The following is a 23,760-nucleotide window of genomic DNA, read 5'->3' as shown; positions in this document are numbered from 1 at the left end:
GGACAAATCAACCACGAAGTGCCGTGCTGCGTTTGATAAGTGGACCTCCCTGATCATTTGAAGGAAGTTTATGTCAACTGTTTGGACAGTGCAGACTGTAATAATACTTGGGTCAAAAAAAGTTATTTTGAAAATACTGGTCTAATTGCAGTTTGGTTTGGTTTGGTTGTTTGGGGAAGGAGACCAGACAGCGTGGTCATCGGTCTCATCGAATTAGGAAAGGATGGGGAAGGAAGTCGGCCGTGCCCTTTGAGAGGAACCATCCCGGGATTTGCCTGGAGTGATTTAGGGAAATCACGGATTGAACCGTCATCCTCCCGAATGCGAGTCCAGTGTCTAACCACTGCGCCACCTCGCTCGGTCTAATTGCTGTATTAGTAAGGTTCATACACAGCTATTATAATGTATGGTGCACCAACATCACTTATTATTAATTTGTAGTGCAATATATGTGCATTTTTGTTTGTTTACATTAAAAGACCGGTAGGTTTTGTGTGGGTGCTACAGTAAATATAGGGCATTCAGATCTAGAGTTGAGTAACTAATTGAAATCTATACTATTATGCAAGTATATACCGTATCCAATTTTATTTCATCGTTGTTAAAGTAACATTGAAAACATAGATGGGTGAGAGCCATCATCCACGCGTCCAATGTAATAGAACTTCACGCGACCACAGCAGGATTAAAATGTTCAATGGACAAAAAAAATATATGCATTACACACACACCCGTAGAACGTAAGTGGAAATACATACTACTTAGGATTATCTTTACGACTCCTTCTGGAAACTGTTGGGCAACCGATAAACGCTCGCCGTTTACAGTCGAGGCAACTAGAAATAAGTATACAGTGTTATCTAGATAGTGTAGTGACGGGAGCAAAGTACAAAACGTGTCGAATGCCTACAGTACTGAGGGCAGAAGTTACCTAGTCGCTGGGCCGAGATGTTTACTTTCGCCGATTTCTTGGCTGGTTGGAACGCTGGTATGAAACAAGATTTAACACCAATAATTCCTGCACAACTGTTTCCTGTACTTTGGTTTTTTAAATCCAAGAGATGGTAGGAATGATAGGAAACTCTGACAGAACTAATCTAAGCTTATGCACCTCATTCACGACATGTTTATTTAAATAATATGAAACTACAACTACCGTATATTCCCATGTGAATATTACTACTGGCAGCGCTGTGAAGTATAAAGTATTCAGAATTTACAGTATGCTACACTGTGTGCTATCTCCAGCACGCAGAAAAACATACAGTGTGTCGCAGAGAATTTTTATTTACGGTACGTGTTATTATATCCTTGTTAGCTGCCTTGTTCGTAGAGTATTCATTACTACACATTGCCTTCCTCGGTATTTGAGAAGGTCGCGTAAAAGGCAGAAACGATTGTATGTCTCCTGTTGAAAAAAAAAAAAAAAAAAACGTTTGGGGGCGATGTCTCGGAAAGACCATTTTGCGAACTGGGAAATATGGACAGAACGGATAAGACAGCGATACTGGCAAGACCAATGACTTCCCAGAAACATCGAATTAATCTCGCAAGTAGAAAGATTACATTAATGTGATAAGTAAGAAACTAACGCACGGATTTGTCACATGCAGTTCTAAGGACAGATAATTCTGTAAGCACTGCTCTCGGTGGTCTGCCCTACATCGTACGTGTCGTGTACGGTAGCGTATGACGATTTACGAGACCAATAGTAAAATAATACACATACCGTACATTGTACTCGTTTCCTGAAGGGCAGGGTTAAAATTCCTCTTAGGCCATCCCAGTTTAGCCTTTTCGCAGTTTCTCTAAATAACTCGGGTGAATATCGGGAAATTTACGAAAAAAAAGGAGCGGTTTTTTCCCGAGCCACTCTTGTACAAACTGAGCTTTAGCTACAGCTATGGTAATTTTATCGTCGACAGGAGACCAAACCATACATTCTTTCCTTTTGTTTTCTTCGTACCGGTACAAGTTAATTGCACATTTTCGGCAATTCGCATTATCCGTTCCAGAAAGTATGAAGGAAAGGCGCAAATTTTCTCGAAACTGTAAGAGTGTCCTCCATCAAAAGTATGACGCTAGCAACATCAAAATGTAAATGAGCAAAGAAAGATTTAGGTGAAGTAAAGAGAAACAGGACATTTCTCTGGCCAACAATAAAAAAGAAATGGACTCTCGAATCATTTTATCTTCGGCATTTATTTATTGGTATCACTATTATTTTTATACTAGCGGAAATGGGACCGATGACCATGTAGTTTGGTCCCTTTAAACATCAAACCAACCAACTAACTATCGGAATAATTGAAGCAACAACATCTGTTCTCTGTTCGTATTTTACAAGAATCGGAAGAGGAAATAGCCCGTGGCCCGCCGTAAATAAAGCGTTTATCGGGAATAATTTCCCCTTAAAACTGTAATTCTGATGCCACAGAACGCCTAACTTCAATGTAACTTTCGATCAAAAAATAATTTTTATTCGTGAAATTGTAGTGTTCTTTCGAAACTTTGGATGAAGGCATGGAATCATATGTGTAAATACACTACCCCACACTGGACAAGAAATGCATATAGATTAGCTAACTGAGACTCTTTATGTTAAGTATGTGGATGATCACCCAATTTGTTAAATCTTAGTCATCCAATAATCTCACAAATTGTCCATTCTCTGACTCCACCTGTCACAACAGAACCATGCCCCTACTTGGAATCCCATTTCCAAATTGCGACCAAATAAGGTGGTACGGCATAAAGTGACACTCAGCTAACGTATGGGAGAATGGTGTTTCAAATCCCATCTTGGCCATCCAGAATCTGGTTTTCTGTGGTTTCCTTAGATCACTTAAGGCAAATGTAAGAAGAGTTCCTTTGAAAATGATAGGTTGATTTCTTTTCCAATCATTCCCTACTGTGAGATTATGTTCAATCTCTAACAACCTCCTCATCAAGGAAGGCATGAGATCTTAATCATAACCCCAAATTTCCTTCTTTACTCCAATATGGATAATGCTTACTGCCACTAATCTTCTTAATCTTAGCTCTCATGGGACAGTGCTGCCATACGACATGTGGCTCACTTCTGCAGAAGAAAATAGCTGATTCCTACTGTCCTCTATTAAATGACCAGATTTACATGTTGTTGGCAGTCTTATTTAAGACAGTTGTTTTCTGCAAACTGAACTACACAAAATTACAATTAACTGTAATAAAGTCAGTGAAAGAAAGTCCCTTACAGTTGCAGTGGGCTTGGTGCGGCTACTTCTCAAGTTTATCTCAACCAATGACATAACACATTTCATAGATGTCTCTGTGGCAATGAGTCAGTCCTGTCACTGCTCTTTTGACTTCTATTGCTTTTGCCTCCAGCGATTTGCACCATGCAGTTGAAAGCTGGAATCAGTACTGTCAACTTATTGATTAGATTTTCCTGAAACCAGGTTATGCTGTGATTAGGACTTAATATTTATTCAGGTAATTTGATGAACTCTTTCAGATGACGTTTTATATGTGTTAGTGAAGTATATCTTTAATTTGCTAATCTTCTTTCTTTCAATTCCTAAATAACGGGGTGAGCTGTGCAGTCTACACATGAGATACTGAAGAAACTGAACTGGCAGACTCTTGGAGATAGACAAACTATCTCAATAAAGTCTACTAACAAGGTTCCATGAACTGGCTTTAAATGATGGCTGTAGGAATATTGTACAATCTCCTACATATCACTCATACAGCAATCTTGAGGATAAGATTAGAGTAATCCTCTGCCTTGCTCGTCATGGTGGTTTGCAAAGTGTAGATGTTGACGTAAATTACAGAAAATGCTTCATGACAAAATCTGTTGCAAAAGTGGGACTGCATTTGAGTAATGGCCATCACAGTTTTTAATATTGTAATGGTTTCTATACACATAGAATGTTTTTACTCTATCTAATTTCTAACAGCTATTAACATTTTTTCTCGTTAGCTGGCAGAAAAGGGAGATGCAGGATTGCTGTTTCTCCTCACTTGATTACTGTAGGAATCTTGGAATTTCAACCATGTTTTGTTGCATAGTGTGAAAATTCAGCATTGTGTGTGTCCTTCATACATCAAAGTCTGGTGGCAAATGATTGTTGCAGGAATAATTGTTATACTGGTCACCTCCACACCGAACACTTTGATATAAACATATACTGTGGAACACTGAACTTAAGATACTGGCAGTAATCTGTGTGTAAGTGGCACATGGATTGCCTGTGCATGCTCTAGAAGCAGCCTCTGTGGTTGCTCATATTTCATATGTGCATTAATGATAAGTGATTGCTGAAAATATCTTTTAATTTGAAGTGATTTTGCAAATTTTGTTTAAGATTTTTAGTGAGAGAATATATTAAATGAAGAATATGTGCACAGCTTAAATTAATGTAACTGGAGAGATAAATAATCTGCTTACCAAGCAGCAGCAGAACAACAAACATATAAAGGTACTAAAATCTGCAAGCTTTTGGAGCCAATGGCTCCTTTAGGCAGAAGGGTTGAAGGGGAAGGAAGAGGGATTAAAGAAAAGGTCTGGTGAGGTTTAGGAAATGGGAAGAGTTAAGAAAAACTTCCCAGAAACTCGGGTTTATGTAATAGAAGGTACATGACATGTGCCATTGAACAGAGGTGGCTCTCCCTTTGATAGAATATGTTTTACCAGTTATGTGATTTGTACATGTGTTGGTAGGAGGATGTATAGAGTAAGTTTTACAGCATGAATTGTCACAGGTACGAACCATAGGAAATGGGTCCGGAAGGAGCATATGGCCTGAAAAGGATATTGTGAAAATTGGAAAGGTGACAATAAACTATTCTAGGTGTGATGGGCAAAATGTTGGACAGAATGGACCTCACTTCAGGGCTTGATTTTAGGAAGTCTTAACCTTATCAAAGTAGCTGATTAATACATTCAAGACCAGCTTAATACTCTGTGACAACAAGTGTACTCCTAAGTTGTTATTTGGAGGGATCAGCAGTAGCAGTACCAGTACCAGGATTGTATGTGAGGGCCCAGGAAAACTGCTTTTGAACTAGGCTGGTGGGGTTATTACACCCGGTGAAGGCTGAGGTGAGAATGGTGGTGTATTGCTGTAAAGAGTCTGCATCAAAACAAATACATTTTCCTTGAATGCCAAGTCTATATGGGAGGGAACGTAGAACATGGAAAGGATGGAAACACTCAAAATGTAAGTACTGTTTATTGTTAGTATGTTTAATGTGAACAGAAGTGTGTAGCTGACCCTCAGTGAGGAAGAGGTCAACATCATGGGATTCAGAATAGGACTACGTGAAATTTAATTGGGAGAATGTATTTAGAGACTCCCAAGAATTTTAGTAGATTAGCCTCACCATGAATCCATATGGCAGAGGTATCATCAATGTATCTAAACAAAACCAGCATCTCAAGGCTTATGGATCCCTTGAAAGCCACCTCCAAGCAGCCCATGAAAAGGTTGGCATAGGAAGGAGCCATCGTGGTTCCCACTGCTGTGCCCCTAATCCGTTTGTGTGTCTGCCCCTCAAAGGTTAAGTAGTTGATGGAAAGTATAAAGTTGATTAAGGTGAGCAGAAAGGATGCCGTAGGTTTGGGCACTGACTGATGAAATGTTCAGCAGCAGACAGAGTATATAAATAAAGGATGTTGGTATAGAGGGAGGTTGCATCAATAGTAACAAGTAAGGTGTGTGGTGTGAGTGGGACTGACACAGATTTCAGACGATCTAGAAATGGTGTCTTTAATATAGGAGGGAAGTCTTTGTATTGCAGGTTGCAGATGTTTAACAGCTAAGGTTGATATACGTTTTGCGGTGCTTTGAAGCCAGTAACTATGGGACTGCCAGGGTGATTGGGTTTGTGGATCTTAGGAAGAAGGTCAAAGTGGAGATATGTGGTTTGGGTGGGGTAGAAGTTCTTTGGATTAAGATGTTAGTCTTCGTGTGGGGCCTGAGGTTTTGAGGAGGGACCATAGGTCAGTTTGTACCACAAGGCTGGGGTCTTGATGGCATGGTGCTGTATGTAGAGATGTCGGACACGTGGTGTAGACCCTTGCTTAAGGATTCCCATTGGTCAAGTACCACAGTGGAAATTTCCTTGTCCACCAGAAGGATAATGATGGAATCACCAATTTTTAGAGAATGAAGAGCCTGGAGTTCTACAGAGAACAGATCAGTGTCATATTGTAGGGACTTGAGGAAGGGTTCTGAAACAATGCTGGATGTTAGGCAATTCTTGGAAGGCTTGTAAGGGCTGAACTGAGGTAATGGTGGTGGATATAATTGGGATTGTTGGGATTGTTGTCAGAACTGTTCAAGACAGAGTCCAACGTCAGGTTTGCTGTTGGAAAGGGTTGGGTTACAAAATGATACTTGCAGTTGACATTACATGTAAAGAAAAGTAAGCAACCTGTTTAAATGCAGGTTTAGTGCTGAAATACAAAATATAGCAATACACCATTCTCACCTCAGCCTTCACTGGCTGTAGTTAGCGCACCAGCCTAGTTCAAAAGCAGTTTCCTGGGCCATCACATACAATCCTAGTATTGGTACTGCTGATCCCTCCAAAAACAACTTAGGAGTATACCTGTTGTCACTGAGTATTATCCTTGTCTCGAATGTATTAATCAGCTACTTTAACAAGGCAGTGACATGCAAAACAGGGCGCGTTTCCTTCAGTTTTATCAAGCTTTTGTGCGTGATGCCGAGAGTAACACTTCAGTCTTCTCAGAAAACATGCAATGTTCTGTGTCTAGTCAATGCTTCCCTACTGATGATTCATCTGGTTGGCCCAGGCATGTATGTCGATCATGTTCAACACAGCATTCTTGCACTGTGTAACGTGCCTATCCAATATAAGACTTCCTAGACTGACATGGAATTTTACATATTTTGTTTCCTAAGACCAAGTTCATGATTGTTCAGTTGTAATAGATTACACTATTTTGCCAGATGGTAAAGAACACAATTAATATCATATCTCTTGAGGATCCTTTTGATTCTTGAGGGCATGCTGCCAAAAAAATGGCAAGAAGGCCACTGCAGTGGGTGCCTCATCAGCTTCATTTACATCCGTAGATTAAATTCTCTTTTATTGGAATGCATTACATATCTATTTATCAGAAAACTCATGGTGTTGCAAGCTCACCTGGCAGCCTGTCATGGTCTGAGACCACATGTGCTATACTGCATTGTGCAGGGTGATTGCAGCTTTTGGCCTGCAAATATAATTCTTTTTGATTTGGTTTGTGGTAGTCACATTATCCCAGTATCTAAAAATGGTAAGTGGCCATCTTTTGCCACTTCCATGTCAACTGAATAGTCAGATGGAGGAAGTTAAATCAGCAGAGCATTTTTTGAACATTAACATCACATGTTTTATGAGAAGATGACTAAGCACTGTCTGGAATCCAGCACTAAACTCCATCTGAACAGGACTTGTAAGGCACAGTGATACTGATCGACTGTCGTGTCATCCTCAGCCGATAGGCGGCAGAGGATGCAAATGTGTAGGGGCATGTCAACAGCAATCAGCAGGCCTGGTTGGGCACCCATCAAAGTGCTAGCTAAGCCTGAAAATGCTTAACTTTTGTGATCTGATGGAATTTGGTGGTACCACTTTGGGAAGGCCATTGGCAAAATACAGCACTAGCTGCCATTATATTAAAATTAGAGACTTGATACAGCGCACTCTAGAATTTTAATTCAGCTTTTAACCTCAGCAACATCTGACAGCACAGTTGGTGCCTACAATGCACATGTAGAAGGCCTCTTTTTGGCATCCATTGGGGGAGGGGGGATTATTATCTCTATTTTCACCCAACTGTCAGCACTTTTCTGTGCATGTATGATTCCTGCTCTTGGCCTTGACTCGCGTCTTGCTGCAGCAGCTTCTACAACTACCTACAGACATTAAATAACTGCTGCAATGAAATGTTATATGACTTAATCAGTGTTATCCAGTGTCAAACCTGAGATGTGTGGTTAAACAGTGGGAGGTCCAGGAATGAATTTGAGCAATATTATGAAAAGTATAGATCGGAACCATAGACAGGCTGAATGAAGAGACCACTATATATTTAAGCTTTGTGCCATAAAGGTCTTCCAAAGTTGAAAACACATACACATTCACAAAAGTGCAACTCTCACATACACACGACCAGTCTCTGGCCACCATGGCCACAGCGAGCAGTTTGCAACACAACCTCAGAGAAAGCCTGAAAAGTCATATAAACATTAATAGCTGCACTCTGTATGTTCCTGTATGGTGTGTAATATATAATAGTATACTAGTGCTACTGATCACACTTCATATTGCATTCAAAAAGTGAACAAACAACAATAACTTGTACACCCATGGATGACTCCAATATTCTCTAATTATTTGACAGAATCATTACATAAAACAGATAAAATATAGTAATACACTCATTAGCCAATGCCAGAAGGTAGCTGGAAAGAACTATAAAAGTTCTGACAAGATAATTTAAAAAAATAACTGTACCAGTATTAGCATTTTGGATTGGAATTACTAGTACTTTGAGTATATCTACGACATTAACTCTACTACTCTACAATCTATCTTCATCATAATCACTGTCCCTATTGGAAAGAAGCTTGACAAAAACTGAAGCAAGCAAAGTGCTCTTTGTCACAAAAAAGTCAGTTGATACATAGAAAGCTGCACTCCAGAAATGTTGCACTCATGCCAGGTTTCTTCTTTTGTAGAGACTGGAACATGTCTCCATTCTTAGTGATGTTATAGCTACTCCCTTTCACCTGAGTAATAAACTTAGGAATTGAGACAACTGGTCTGAGGGCTTTACCAACACGGTCTTGCTAGTCCTCATTTACTTCCACCCATTTTTCCACAACACTAGACCTTTTCATGGAACAATGAAGTAGCAGAACACATACTGGGTCGCAGTTCTTTCTCTACCAGTATCTGTAGCAACTCTGCAGGTACGTCATTTTGCTTTATCCCAAAAACCCTGACAGTCATGTCGATGACATTTGAAACTTTCTAATACAGTACATTAAAACTTTGTGTGCTGGACTGGGATTTAAAACCAGAACCCATGCTCCTTAAGGACAAATGCTTTACCAAATGAGGTGTCCCAGCATGACTCAAGATGTGTCCTTACAGCTTCATTTCTGCTGGTGTATCTTCCCAATCTTCGGAACTTTACAGAAGTTCTACTGTTAACATTACAGAACTAGCACTCTTGTAAGAAAGGACACTGCATAGAAATGAGTTAATCGTAGCCCCTTGGCTACAAACTGTTCACACTCTCATTTCAACACTCTTTGACTCTTACAACTGCAGTCTAGTTTTTGTACAAGCTGTAGATAACATTTTGGTACCTGTATTTAATGCCTGATGACTTCAGAATATCTAAGAGTCTAGTCCAGTCAACATTGTCAAAAGATTTCTCTAAGATTAGAAATAATATAAACCAGTTGCAGATACAGAAGAAAAACTTCTAGGAGGGGGTGGTAAATATATCTTGAGCTACCTTTACTTTTCCCATAATAAAAAATAATCAAGTCACATGCAAAGCTGAAGAAAGTTTTATTTAAGCTGATTGTACGCTTATACAAGGCAATGCCATCTTATGATATAAAAAAGTTACAATTGTGGTTAGGACAATCTATGTCAGGGTGAGTGTTCAACAGAGCTAAGCCATTAAGTCTATCCTCCTTCATTTTCGATCTCAGCCATGTCTTTGTATGCCACAATGTTGAAAAACTTCTATCTACTGTAGCAATAGATGCATGTAGACAAGCAAATATTTTGTACAACCTGTGCAAAGCAGGATAGTCATTTCTAGGACAAACAGACAGCTTTTTACTTATTCATTCTTCAGTCTTAATATTTCTGCTTCTTAATGTAAACTAGCTTCCTATTCGACGAATAGTCCACATTTATAATGCTACATATTGTAGGTTCTCTGTCCAAGAAAACAGTAGAATATTCGGGACTTTTCTTTAACAAATGTCTGACAGAATAGCGTATCAAGATCACTAGAATGGCCACAACTTTTCTTGTAGGTATTTGTTAGCTATCTATGTGCTGGACAGAAACATATAAAATACAACATGGACACTCATGCTACATAGGAATGTACAAATACTCAATAACTCAATTCATTCGAGTCAACTGATGAAATAACCAAATGAATAGTGTGCGGACTGACTGGCGGGGGTGGCAATGGTGGCAAAGTGGGCAGCCCCGCAAGGGGGGGAGGGGTGTGCCCCCACCCCATATTTATATGCCACTGCTATAAACATAGTGTCGTATCGGCCGCCGCACAGCAGCCGTCAACTCGGCGCGATGTGCTGCAACACGTGTGGCACACAGCGAGTACCGCTGGTGCCACACACGATCTCAACAACTGGCGCAAGTGAACGCGTCGTCGTGGGGTTAGTGGCAGTGTACACACCACTATCGATACAGATTATCCTGGCAGCACTGCCCTTGCCACAAGAGTGAGCAACCGTATAAGGGCGCCATCTACCAACACTCTTATTGGCCGGACCTGTGGATTTAAGCGAGCTCCCTGAGCCCGTTTAACCAGTTCAATCTTCGCCTATGACTGTGTTACTACCCGGCTTCTGGATTCACGATGACCGAACTGTACTGTGGCCTCCCTGGCTGGAAACTTACGATGTGTTGGTATTGACTGGTTAGCAGTGGTTTGGACTTGTATTCTCTACTAGTGACTCTGATTTCTCCTTGGCGCTACAGCCAGCGAAGTGTAGGTAGTCGAACTTAAGTTTTGTTGTAAGTGACAGAAGGTCAAATAAATTTGGTTATCACGGAATTTTTATTGTGTTATAGTGTGGACATAACACATAGGTTCACCTTTCTTTAACCTACATCCTAAGGGAAGTCATTGGGTGACTATTGCCTCATGTGTTACATTTCTCCAGAACCCAAACTGACCTAATCTGTGGTCAGATTCTAACAGTTTTTTCCCTTCTTCTGCAAATAAGTCATGTCGGCATGTTGCAGCCGTGACTTAGCAAACTGATTGTTCAGTAAGATTCAGCAACTCCCGTTTTTGGAATTGTTATTATATTATCCTTGCAGTCTGAGGGCATTTAACTTGTCTCATACACCTTGCATGCCTAGTGGAGTAGGTGTCTCCTGGTTCTCCAGATACTTCTGAGGGAATGATGTGTACTGCCCGGGCCTTGTTTTGACTGAGGACTTTTAGTACTTTTCCAAATTCTTCTTGCACTATCCCCAATCATCCTTTCCATGATATTGCATTCAAGTTTTGTTCCTTTCAGGTGACATTTAACATATTCCTTGCACCATTCAATCTTGCTTCATATTGGTTTCCCATCTGATCTCTTGATATTCATACATGTCCTTTCTTTTATCCAAATATGTCTTCAATTTTGCTATGCTCGCCACATAACTTTCCTAAAGTCATGTAAAATTCTGCAGCTTTGCATTCCTCCTCTAGTGATTCCTGATTTATATTTTTGCACTTTCTGCCAATCTCATTTTTAGAGCTTGGTATTCTCCTTTTACCTATTTCATTTGTAACATTTTTATATTTTCCCCTTTCTAGTGGGTCTTGGCTTTTTTCCTAGATGTTCTATTGCTGCCTTAACTATTTCAGCTTTCAAAGCTGCCCCTTTATTTTTGGTTTATTCATTTCCTCTGTTTCTATCAGCCGTTGGCTCGTTGCCTAACACTCCCTTTGGAACTCGCAGCAACCTCTGGTTATTGCAACTTATCCAAGTCCCATCTTCTTCATTTTGTACCTTTACGCAATTTTTTTAAAAATTTTAATCTCCACACTGTAGATGTTCCAGCTCCTTCGCAAGGCAATCTATGTTTGACACAAGTACATGTTGTGTCTGACAGACAGACTGCAATGGAGCTGGAATACCTGTGCCTACAACATGTGTTCAAAGAAAATGGATGCTCTTCCTATCAGATTGGTACAACTTTAACAAGGAGTAAAAATGACCAGTTACAAGATGAGGAGGGTGATGGGCTGTTAAGTCCAGAGTGTTCCTCCTATATGTCAGCACCCTAAAGGAACATTATGTTAAATGAATGTTATTTCCATCTAGTGTTTGTGCCTTGGGTTTTTCAGAAAGGTGGAATCTACAGAATACCAAGTCATTGTGACGAAGCATATATTGCTCAGACCACAAGCACAGTTCATGAAGGGTACTCAGAACGGTATCACCACACTCGCCTTTTGCAGCCCAATAAGTCAGCCATGGCTGAGCATTGTTCTTCCGTGGGTCAGTGTACGGATTATTCTGTCACAAAAACCTTGGCTCTGACCAAATCCGTCTTGAATTCAGTTATTAAGGAATAAATGGATGTAAAATTGGCAGAGATTCGTGTTAGACGTGATGGTGGATATCAAAATGAGGCATGTAACATGATAATTTCTTTAATAACCTCACAAACAGATAAAAATTATTCCAAAACCACGTCTTGTGATAAATTAATGTTATTATTTTGACCAGTGGATTTTAATTCCATGGGTCTGTGGTTATGCATAGTTTATGCTTGCAATTTCACTGCTATCCACACATCCACATGACTCAGATGGAGCAACATTTTCAAGAAAATTATACATTCTCTGAAAAATAGCAGCTCATCTGGATTTGATGGAGTTTCCAACAGAGTAGTAAGGACTTGCTGCCATATAATAAGCACTGTCTGTTCTGAAATATGAGGTTGATTACTAACTCTTAGCATTTTTCCAGAGACTGAAATATGCCAGTGATAATCTCCTCTGTAAGAAAAGTAAGGGAGTTGTCAATAACCAACAGCTCACATAATTTTCAAAAATTTTTGAGTTTGTCATTGGTTCTAGAATAGTATCCCATCTGACCAACAGTAATATCCTCAGTAAATCACATTTCAGAAGAGTTGATCAACTGAGAATGCCATTTACAAGGTCACACATCAAATTTTGCAAGCATTAAATGACAAAATAGCACCAGGTGGTATTTTCTGTGACCTGTCTAAGGCATTTGACTGTGTATGTCACGATATTATCCTAGGTAAGTTAAAGTCTAAGGGAATAGATGGTGTAGCTGACCAATAGATAGTGTCTACATCTACATCTACACTCTGCAAACCACTGTTAAGTGCACGACAGGGGTATGACCCAGTGTACTAGTCGTTAGGGTTTCTTCCCATTCCATTCATGTGTGGAGTGTGGAAAGAATGATTGTTTGAATGCCTCTGTGCCTGCTGTAATTATTCTAATCTCATCCTCATGATCCCTATGTGAGTGATACATATGGGGCTGTAGTACATTCCTAGAGTTGTTATTTAAAGCTGGTTCCTGAAACTTTGATAGTAGGCCTTCTCAGGATAGTTTAGGTCTACCTTAAAGGGTTTGCCAGTTCAGTTTCTTCAGCATATCTTTGACACTCTCTGTGACCATTTCCCAAACAGCGATGGAATTTTTATGGATGACAGTGCGTCATGTCACTGGACCACAATTGTTTGCAGCTGGTTTGAAGAACATTTGAATGAAATATTTAGCCACACAGATTTCCTGACGTGAATCCCATCAAACATTCATGGGACATAATCAAGAGGTCAGTTTATGCACAAAATCCTGCAGTGGCAACACTTTCACAATTAAAGATGCCTATAGAAGCAAAATGGCTGAATAATTCTACAGGGAACTTACAATGGGTTGTTGAGTCGATGCCACCTTGAGTTGCTGCTCTATGCCAGCCAAATGGAGGTCCAACACAATATTAGGAGGTATCCCATGACCTTTGTTACCCTAGTGTATGTGAGCTTCATTGCTTATCAGTAGTACTTCGACCTCTGGCACTTTGTTGTGAATGCTTTGGCAGTTAACCACAAGGATTTTAATACTCTCACCTGCGGGAGGCATTTCTTTTGATCCTAAACTGATACATTTGTGTTTCATACAGCTATCATTTTCTGGATTGGGTGGAGAGTTCCCTAATTTAAAAACCCTTGTGTGCACATTACACACAGTCACCTACCTGGGTAGCAGCCCCAGACGTGTAGTGCACACCTGACCCATGTATGGGGACCATACAGCTCTCAATGCAATGGCGCAAGTCCAGGAAGACACGGCCTAGCTTGTCACAGAACCTTTGAAGTCTCTAGTCCATTTCTTATATTTGACTGAGAATCCAGTGGCCACAATAAATTCTGGAGACAATACTGCAAATTGGGAGCTTTGTTTAAACTACATGTGCAAGTCTGGTCATCTCCACTTTTTCTGCTAGTCACTGTACTGTTCCAAATATGACCTTGTAGCCCAGATGACGGGCACCATTTTTCCATGATGCCCCACAAGCTGCAATTGGTCACACACTGTTTCCCCTATTGCTGTCAGAATAGCCTCTTCATTGTGTTGAATGAGACCCTGGGCATACACATTGAGTGCACCTGGTGTCCTTTCGGTCCCTTGCTGCCATTTCCCAAAGGCACAATGTACATTTGAACTGCCAATGATTTATAGATGTCTACCCTTTTGCGTTTGCCTCCTCTTGACACCAGAAAAAACAGGTTTCCCCAGAACAGATGATGTGAGTCTCACTGGCTCATTTTCAGTGAAAGACAGCACCTTAAAATTTTTGGTAAGGGGATTGGCATATCACCCTGAGTCCTTCCTGGGTCATATCCACCCTGTACAGGACACCTAGATCTACCGCTGAAACCCCACTTGCCATCAAGTGGACGAGTAATGACAGATCCCATACTTTCTGCAGGAGAGGATAGTATTTGAAGTACCTTGGTATGGATACCACAGGTACATGAATCTCAGGAGCACTCCCAACTCTCAAATTCAAAGCTGCCAATTAATCAACAGTAGTCACGGTGATTTCCAGCTGCTTGCAAACATCAACCAACTGCCCCCCTGCAGGTCTGGGGGTTAGAATAGGCCCGAGGTATTCCTGCCTGTCGTAAGAGGTGACTAAAAGGAGTCCCTCTCCCTCAAGGGGGTAGTTTGCGCCTGCGTCCAGAGACGGATGGTTCCATGACTTATATTTATGGTCATTTTGGTTTTTCACTTATTCTGCTTTCTTCCTTCCTTTGTTTGGTTCCTTTCTTTGTCCTTCTCATTCTCACTGTCTTCCTTACTTCTTCTCCTTGCCTTCTTGTCCACCCTCTGGTCTCCGCCTCGGCGTTGAGACAGTCTGTCCTTTCTCTCCCTCTCTCCCTTTTTTTTCCTCTTCTTCTTTCCTCCCTGTGCGTGCCCCCTGGGTAGAGAAGTAAGGCACGCACGTACCCCCTGCTAAAGGCCAGGCCCGGGGAGGGGTGATTGCCTGAGCTGATACCTTCTGACCATGCCGATTGGTCCCTCCGTCTGTTTCTCAGGAGGTGTGACCTGAGGTGTAAACATTCACCTAAGGCGGGAGTGCCCTCTGTGGGGGTCCCCACAAGGAAGGAGCGTGCCATCGGAGACGCTGGCGATCATGGGGGATTCCTCCGCAATGGATTTCTCTTCTTTTTCTCTCTCGACTTCTGCCCAAAAACGGAAACTTGACCAGCCACCAGTGACAAAAGTACTACCGTCTGCCCCAAAGTTCCTCGTAGTTTCTCTATCTGAGGACGGAAAGGATTTTTCATCTATCAACCCTTTCGTTATCCAGAAGGGCGTAGATGCCATAGCTGGATCAGTCAAGTCTTGTACCAGGATGTGTAACGGTACCTTGTTGTTAGAAACTGAGAGCGCCTTTCAGACACAAAAACTGCTTTGGGCCACACTCCTGTACACGTTCCCTGTTCGGGTGGAGGCTCACCGCACTTTGAATTTGCCGCGTGGTGTGGTATATACTAGATCACTTGACGGATTGACTGACGAGGAGATTCAGTCTTTCCTCACTGAGCAGGGTGTGGCAGCTGTCCATACGGTCATGAAAAAGGTCAACAATGACCTTGTACTGACCCGGACACTTTTCTTGACCTTTGATAGTGTTCAGCTGCCGTCGCACATCAAAGTGGGCTACGAGGTTATTTCTGTTCTCCCTGTGCCCCAACACCTACGCACTGCTACCAGTGTCAGCGTTTTGATCACACTCGCCAGTCTTGTTCTAATGCGGCTAAATGTGTCACTTGTGGCAAGGATGCCCATGAGGGTGACTGTCCACCTCCGTCTCCTCGTTGTGTGAACTGTCAGGGTGACCATGCAGTGTTCTCCCGCGACTGTCCCATCTACAAGGATGAATGTTGTATACAGCAAATTCAGCTCAAAGAGAAAGTGTCCACCTCCGCTGCTCGCAAGCTATTTGCTAGTAGGAATCCCACGCTGCTCCCAGCAGGGAAATACAGTACTTTCCTCGCCTCTCCTCAGACTACCAGGGAGGTGGCGACACAGACATGTGATCTGACCTTCAGCACTACGGTTGTTCGTTCGGCCAGTGCTAAGATCGCCCGGTCAACGTCTCCTATTCCTCCCGTCACCCCTAAGACACAAGCACCTTCATTAGCTTCTGCCAAGACTAAGACCCAGAAGTCAGATGGCCGACAAACCTATTGAACCAATGGACGATGACTCTCCGCCTATTGATAGCGGCGGCAGTGCTTGCTCAAAGCCAGGCCCTCAGCGGCCTTCAAGGTGACCCATTCTTCCTTCTCCTTTTTCTTCTCACGATGGAACTTCTTCATTGGAATATTCATGGCATTCGTTCCAACTGAGAGGACTTAAAGTTGCTGCTACACTTGCACTGTCCACTCGTCGTAGCTCTCCAGGAAACGAAGCTACTCCCATGCGATCAAATTGACTTGGCACACTATGCCTCTGTGCGTTTTGACCTACCCCCTGTGGCAGGTATTCCGGCTCATGGAGGGGTTATGTTGCTGGTCCAGGATGATATTTACTACGATCCCATCACGTTGCACACCGGCCTGCAGGCAGTTGCCGTCCAAATTACTCTCCCCACTTTTACATTTTCCATTTGTACCGTTTACACTCCATCGTCGTCTGGCGTTACCAGGGCAGACATGATGCAAATTATTGCTCAGCTACCTGCACCATTTTTGTTAACTGGAGACTTCAATGCCCACCATCTCCTTTGGGGCTCTCCAACATCCTGCCCAAGAGGCTCCCTGATAGCAGACTTTTCCAACCAGCTCAATCTTGTCTGCCTCAATACTGGCGCCCCTACTTTTCTTTCGGACACAACTCACACCTATTCCTATTTAGACCTCTCCATATGTACTAACCAACATGCACACTGGTTTTAGTGGTACGCACTCTCTGATACGTATTCGAGCGACCACTTCCCTTGTGTTATCCATCTCCTGCATCATACCCCCTCTCCATGCTCAACTAGTTGGAACATCTCCAAAGCAGACTGGGGGCTCTTCTCTTCCAGGGCGACCTTTCAGGATCAAACCTTCTCAAGCTGCGATAGTAAGGTCGCACATCTCATGGAAGTCATTCTGACTGCTGCTGAATATTCCATCCCTCACACTGATTCTTCTCCACGTTGCGTACCAGTCCCCTGGTGGACCGCAGCATGTAGAGACGCTTTACGTGCTCGTCGACGTGCTTTATGGCACCTTTAAACGCCAACCTACAATGGCGAATTGTATCAATTATAAATGATTACATGTGCAGCATCGTCGTGTTATTAAAGAAAGCCAGCTGGGCTGCTTTCACAAGCACCTTCAACAGTCTTACTCCTTCTTCTGTTGTCTGGGGTAGCCTGCGCCGGCTATCTGGCACGAAGGTCCACTCACCAGTTTCTGGCTTTACGGTCGCGAATGACGTCCTTGTGGCCCCTGAGGATGTCTCCAATGCCTTCGGCCGCTTTTTTGGAGAGGTTTCGAGCTACGCTCATTACCACCCTGCCTTCCTCCCCCGAAAACAGGCAGAGGAGGCAAGGCCACCTAGCTTCCGCTCCTCGAAACGTGAAAGTTATAATGCCCCATTCACCATGCGGGAACTCGAAAATGCACTTGCCCGGTCACGGTCCTCCGCTCCAGGGCCTGATTCTATTCATATTCAGATGCTGAAGAACCTTTCTCCTGCAGGTAAAGGTTTTCTTCTTCATACTTATAATCGTGTCTGGATTGAGGGTCATGTTCCCACATGCTGGTGCGAGTCTATTGTTGTCCCGATTCCTAAGCTGGGGAAGGACAAGCACTTGTCTTCCAGTTATCGACCCATCTCCCTTACCAGCTGTGTCTGTAAGGTGATGGAGCGAATGGTTATCTCTCGTTTGGTTTGGCTGCTCGAATCTCGACGCCTACTTACCAATATACAATGTGGATTTCGTAGGCGCCGCTCTGCTGTTGACCATCTGGTTACCTTGTCAACCTTCATTATGAATAACTTCTTGCGGAAGCGCCCGACTGTGGCTTTGTTCTTTGATTTGGAGAAGGCTTACGACAGCTGTTGGAGAGCGGGCATTCTCCGCACCATGAATACATGGGGCCTTCGCAGTCGCCTCCCTCTTTTTATTCGTGCATTTTTAATGGATCGACAGTTCAGGGTACGTGTGGGTTCTGTCCTGTCAAACGGCTTTTGCAAGGAGAATGGAGTGCCACAGGGCTCAGTTTTGAGCGTCGCTCTCTTCGCCATAGCAATCAATCCCATAATGGATTGCCTCCCAGCTGATGTATCAGGCTCCCTTTTTGTGGACGATTTTACCATCTATTGCAGCGTACATGTTTCCTGGTGCGCTGTCTTCAGCATTGTCTTGACCGTCTTTACTCCTGGAATGTCGCCAATGGCTTCCGTTTTTCTTCCGAGAAGATGGTCTGTATTAACTTCTGGCGCTACAAAGAGTTTCTCCCGCCGTCCTTACGACTTGGTCCCATTGCTCTCCCATTCGTGGAGACAACAAAATTTTTAGGTCTTACATTTGACAGGAAACTTAGCTGGTCTCCACATGTGTCATATTTGGCTGTCTGTTGTACCCATTCTCTAAATGTCCTCCGTGTTCTCAGCGGTATGTCGTGGGGAGTGGATCGAACCATCCTACTTCGCCTATATCGGTCGATCGTCCGCTCAAAGCTGGATTATGGGAGCTTCGTATTCTCCTCTGCACGGCTGTCCATCTTACGCCGCCTCAACTCTATACAACATTGGGGTTTACGTCTTACGATCAGAGCATTCTATACTAGTCCCATCGAGAGTCTTCATGCTGAAGCCGGTGAATTGCCACTAACCTACCGGCACGATATACTGCTTTGTTGGTATGCCTGTTGGCTATTGTCAATGCCCGACCACCCGTCTTATCATTCCTTTTTTGACGAATCTCTCGACCATCAATACGGGTTGCATATCTCTCCCCTGCTACCCCCTGGAGTTCACTTTCATCGCCTCCTTCAGCACCTTGATTTTTCACTCCCTGCAACCCTGGGCGAGAGCCAAACACCACCTTGGCTCCAGGCTCAGGTTCGCGTTCACCTTGACCTCAGCTCGCTCCCAATGCAGGTTACCCCAGCTTCAGTATACTGCTCCCGTTTTGTCAAACTTCGTTCGAAGTTCATTAATATGATCTTCATTTATACAGATGGCTCTAAGACCAATGATGGTGTCGGGTGTTCTTTTATTGTCGGGGCATACAGTTTCAAATACCGGCTCCATGGCGGCTGTTCGGTCTTCACAGCTGAGCTGTTTTCCCTCTACCAGGCTGTTCTTTACATCTGCCGCCACCGACATTCTGCTTATGTCATCTGCTCCGATTCCCTGAGTGCCATCCAGAGCCTCAGTGATCCGTATCCGGTCCACCCTTTTGTGCACCGGATCCAACGCTCTCTTCAGCAGCTGGCGGATGACGGTTCTCTGGTTACCTCTATGTGGGTTCCTGGCCATGTCGGTAACCCTGGGAATGAAGCTGCAGATGCCGTGGCCAAGGCTGCGGTCCTCCAGCCTCGGACAGCTTCTTGTTGTGTCCCTTCATCAGATTGTAGCAGGGTTATTTGTCAGTGCATTTTATCGCTGTGGCATGCTGATTGGGCTACACTTACGGACAACAAGCTTCAGGCCTTGAAACCTCTTCCCATGGCTTGGACGACCTCTTCACGCCCTTCTCGGTGGGAGGAGGTCATTTTGGCCCGGTTACGAATTGGACACTGCCAGTTCAGCCATCGCCATCTGCTGACGGCTGCGCCGACGCCGTTCTGCCCATGTGGGCAATTGCTGGCGGTATGCCACATTTTAATGTCCTCTCCGAATTTTAATACACTGCGCATTGATCTTGGCCTGCCATGTACTCTGGATGCCATTTTAGCGGATGACCCAGGAGCAGCTGCTCGCGTTCTTCGTTTTATCCACTTGACAAACCTGTCTAAGCTGTTTTTTAATCCTATGCCTGTTAATATGTCTTTTATAGTGTTGTCCCTTTTAGTTGCTGTTTTAATCTTGTGCATCGCGGTGCATTCCTAACTTAGTCTGGGCGCTAATGACCATTGTAGTTGTGCGCTCTAAAACCACAAAAAAAAAAAAAAAAAAATTAATAAATCAATAACTCGTCCCATGTTTGAGAACAGCATTTGCAGTGAGACTGCCTTTTGGCTGGCACAAATGTGTTAGAGGATAGTCAACAAATAACTTTAAATTAAACCTGTTGATTATCTTTTATATCTGTCAAGCTAAAAAGATTACTAATTCCATGTAGCAACTGAATCAAATACACAAACAAGTTCTCTACTAAGCCAACAGAAAAATCTGTGGTAAAAATTGCTAGTTTCTTAAAACTTTTTGAGATTAATTATAGTTATTAGCAAATTTAGAAATAGAGTTAGTTCATGATGATTGTAGTTAATACAATGAAGCACCAAAGAAATTGATACAGGAATGCGTATTCAAATACTGAGGTATGTAAACAGGCAGAATACGGCACTGTAGTCGGCAACACCTATATAAAGCAAGTGTCTGGTGCAGTTGTTAGATCAGTTACTACCACTACAATTGGTGCATGAGCAATGGGACACAGCATCTCCAAGATAGCGATGAAGTGGGGATTTTCCGGTACGACCATTTCATGAGTGGGCCTTGAATATCAGGAATCCAGTAAAACATCAAATCTCCAACATTTCTGTAGCTGGAAAAAGATCCTGCAAAAATGGGACCAACAATGACTGAAGAGAATGGTTCAATGTGACAGAAGTGCAACCCTTCTGCAAATTAATGCAGATTTCAATACTGAGCCATCAACAAGTATCAGTGTGCGAACCTTTCAATGTAACATCATTGATATGGGCTTTCAGAGCTGAAGGCCCACTTGTGTACCATTGATAACTGCATGACACAAAGCTTTATGCCTCGCCTTGGTCTGTCAGCACTGACAATGCACTGTTGACGATTGCAAACATTTTGCCTGGTCGGATGAGACTAGTTTCAGTTTGTATCGAGCATCCTGTCTGATCATCTGCATCCATTCACGTCCCTTGTGCATTCCAATAGACAAGGGAAATTCCAGCAGGACAATATGACACCCCACACATCGAGAATTGCTACAGAATGGCTCCAGGTATACTCCTGAGTTTAAACACTTCCACTGGCCCCGAAACTCCTGAGGCATGTACATCATTGAGCAGATCTGGGATGCCTTGCAGTGTGCTGTTCAGAAGAGATTTTCACCACTTGTGGATTTATGGGCAGCCCTGCAGGATTTATGGTGTCAATTTCCTCCAGAACTGCTTCATACATTAGTCAAGTCCATGCAATATCATGTTGGGGCACTTCTACATGCTCGCAGGGCCCTACACAATATTAGACAGGTGTACCAGTTTCTTCGTTTCTTCAGTGTATATACTCCTCTATAAGAGAAAACTAGACATCACACAATATGTTAGTTATGATATCTGCCACAGTAACTATATAAAAAATGTTGGTTTTTGTGCAAAGTAGATTATGCACAGGACAATGATAACTTCTGAAAATTCCCCAAAATGTACATTTATTTGCATTGATATACAGTGAAATTCAGAGTGGCAGTAACTGTGAATCACAAATGCTGATATGATGTTAATGTTTTAAATTTCATAGTATTTGACAATACAAATTGATATTGTACAATTAATGGAAGCTTATGGAGAAATGACACAAACAGTAAAACATGGAAATCTAGACTTTCAAATTGGCACATGAATTTTGTACGCGTGATCTCACACAAAGGAAAATTCTGGATTCAGCTTATACATATAAATAAACAGGTGAATTGTATGGATTTTTCACTTGACTGTGTCTGTGCCAATTTCTACATTTGCGTGCCAAAGGAGGACACTGCAGCATGTGCTTATCTCAGTCAAAATTGCGAAAATGTACACCATCAACAAAGCATGCTTCTGCCTGTTGCAGCTAACGATACAAACCAAACGATTGCAGTAAGTTATACTTAATAATTCAACAAATGTAAACAGCAGAGATTCTTCTGACTGGGGAGATTCTGTAAGGCTTTATCTTAGGTCCAATGTTGCTTCTCATATTCTTAAATGACTTTCTCTCTAATATAAGTGTGGTGTCAACGCCAGACACCACACTTGCTAGGTGGTAGCCTTTAAATCGGCCGCGGTCCGCTAGTATACGTCGGACCTGCGTGTCGCCACTGTCAGTGATTGCAGACCGAGCGCCGCCACACAGCAGGTCTAGAGCGACGTCCTAGCACTCGCCCCAGTGTACAGCCGACTTTGTTAGCGATGCTACACTGACAAATACGCTCTCATTTGCCGAGACGATAGTTAGCATAGCCTTCAGCTACGTCATTTGCTACGACCTAGCAAGGCGCCATTACCAGTTTATATTGAGACTGTTATTAATGTACAGTCAAGAGAGATGTTCACCAATTGTGGATTAAAGTTAAGTATTCTACCAGTTACCTCCTGTTTTGCTAGTCTTATTTCTCTGACCTGTTCCAGACCTCACGCCAGCCTGCGTGAGCTTAAACGCGTGCCCTTCGGCTTCCTCCAAACCCCGTGAATTGGCTCCTGCCAAATCACAACACATGGTGATGAGGATGGGATCCAAATTGGTGTGACCACTCCGGCCGCGCCAATGCCGCATGTGTTGTGATTTGGCAGGAGCCAATTCACGGGGTTTGGAGGAAGCCGAAAGGCACGCATTTAAGCTCATGCAGGCTGGCGTGAGGTCTGGAACAGGTCAGAGAAATAAGATTAGCAAAACAGGAGGTAACTGGTAGAATACTTAACTTTAATCCACAATTGGTGAACATCTCTCTTGACTGTACATTAATAACAATCTCAATATAAACTGGTAATGGCGCCTTGCTAGGTCGTAGCAAATGACGTAGCTGAAGGCTATGTAAACTATCGTCTCAGCAAATGAGAGCGTATTTGTCAGTGTAGCATCGCTAGCAAAGTCGGCTGTACACTGGTGCGAGTGCTAGGACATCTCTCTAGACCTGCCGTGTGGCGGCGCTCGGTCTGCAATCACTGACAGTGGCGACACGCAGGTCCGACGTATACTAGCGGACCGCGGCCAATTTAAAGGCTACCACCTAGCAAGTGTGGTGTCTGGCATTGACACCACAATAAGGGTACTATTTTTTTTTCAACCTCCATTTGGTCATGAAATGGAAACCACAGTGAAAATAAAAAAATGTTTTGTTTTCAACATTTAGCTACACCTTCCTGCTACTTCCCTATATAGTCGCCACTCCAACTTAGACTATTGTCATGGCATTGGGCCTATTTTTCAATACCCTTGTCAAAGAAGCCAGGTGACAGTGCTTTCCACCACTTCCTTACTCTGGTTTGCAGTTTTTTATCTGTGCTAAAGTGCTGTTCCTC

General features: G+C 42.9%; 1 protein-coding gene across 2 annotated transcripts in view; it reads left to right on the top strand.

Moving 5' to 3' along the window:
- Positions 1-859: 859 nt before the first annotated feature.
- The window catches only part of LOC124622961 (solute carrier family 25 member 45-like), a 103,627-nt gene continuing 80,726 nt past the window's right edge, over positions 860-23,760 (top strand). The window contains exon 1 of one of the 2 annotated variants that reach the window (XM_047148754.1): positions 860-988. In XM_047148754.1, the coding sequence (XP_047004710.1) occupies positions 949-988 (40 nt within the window). In that variant the 5' untranslated portion in view covers positions 860-948. The remainder of the gene's footprint in view (positions 989-23,760) is intronic. The other variant, XM_047148759.1, reaches the window with a different exon arrangement.

The sequence above is a fragment of the Schistocerca americana genome, chromosome 1 (genome assembly GCF_021461395.2).
Source record: "Schistocerca americana isolate TAMUIC-IGC-003095 chromosome 1, iqSchAmer2.1, whole genome shotgun sequence".
NCBI lineage: Eukaryota > Metazoa > Arthropoda > Insecta > Orthoptera > Acrididae > Schistocerca > Schistocerca americana.
Note: the sequence above shows the minus strand (reverse complement) of the source record. Positions and strands in the feature narration are given on the sequence as shown.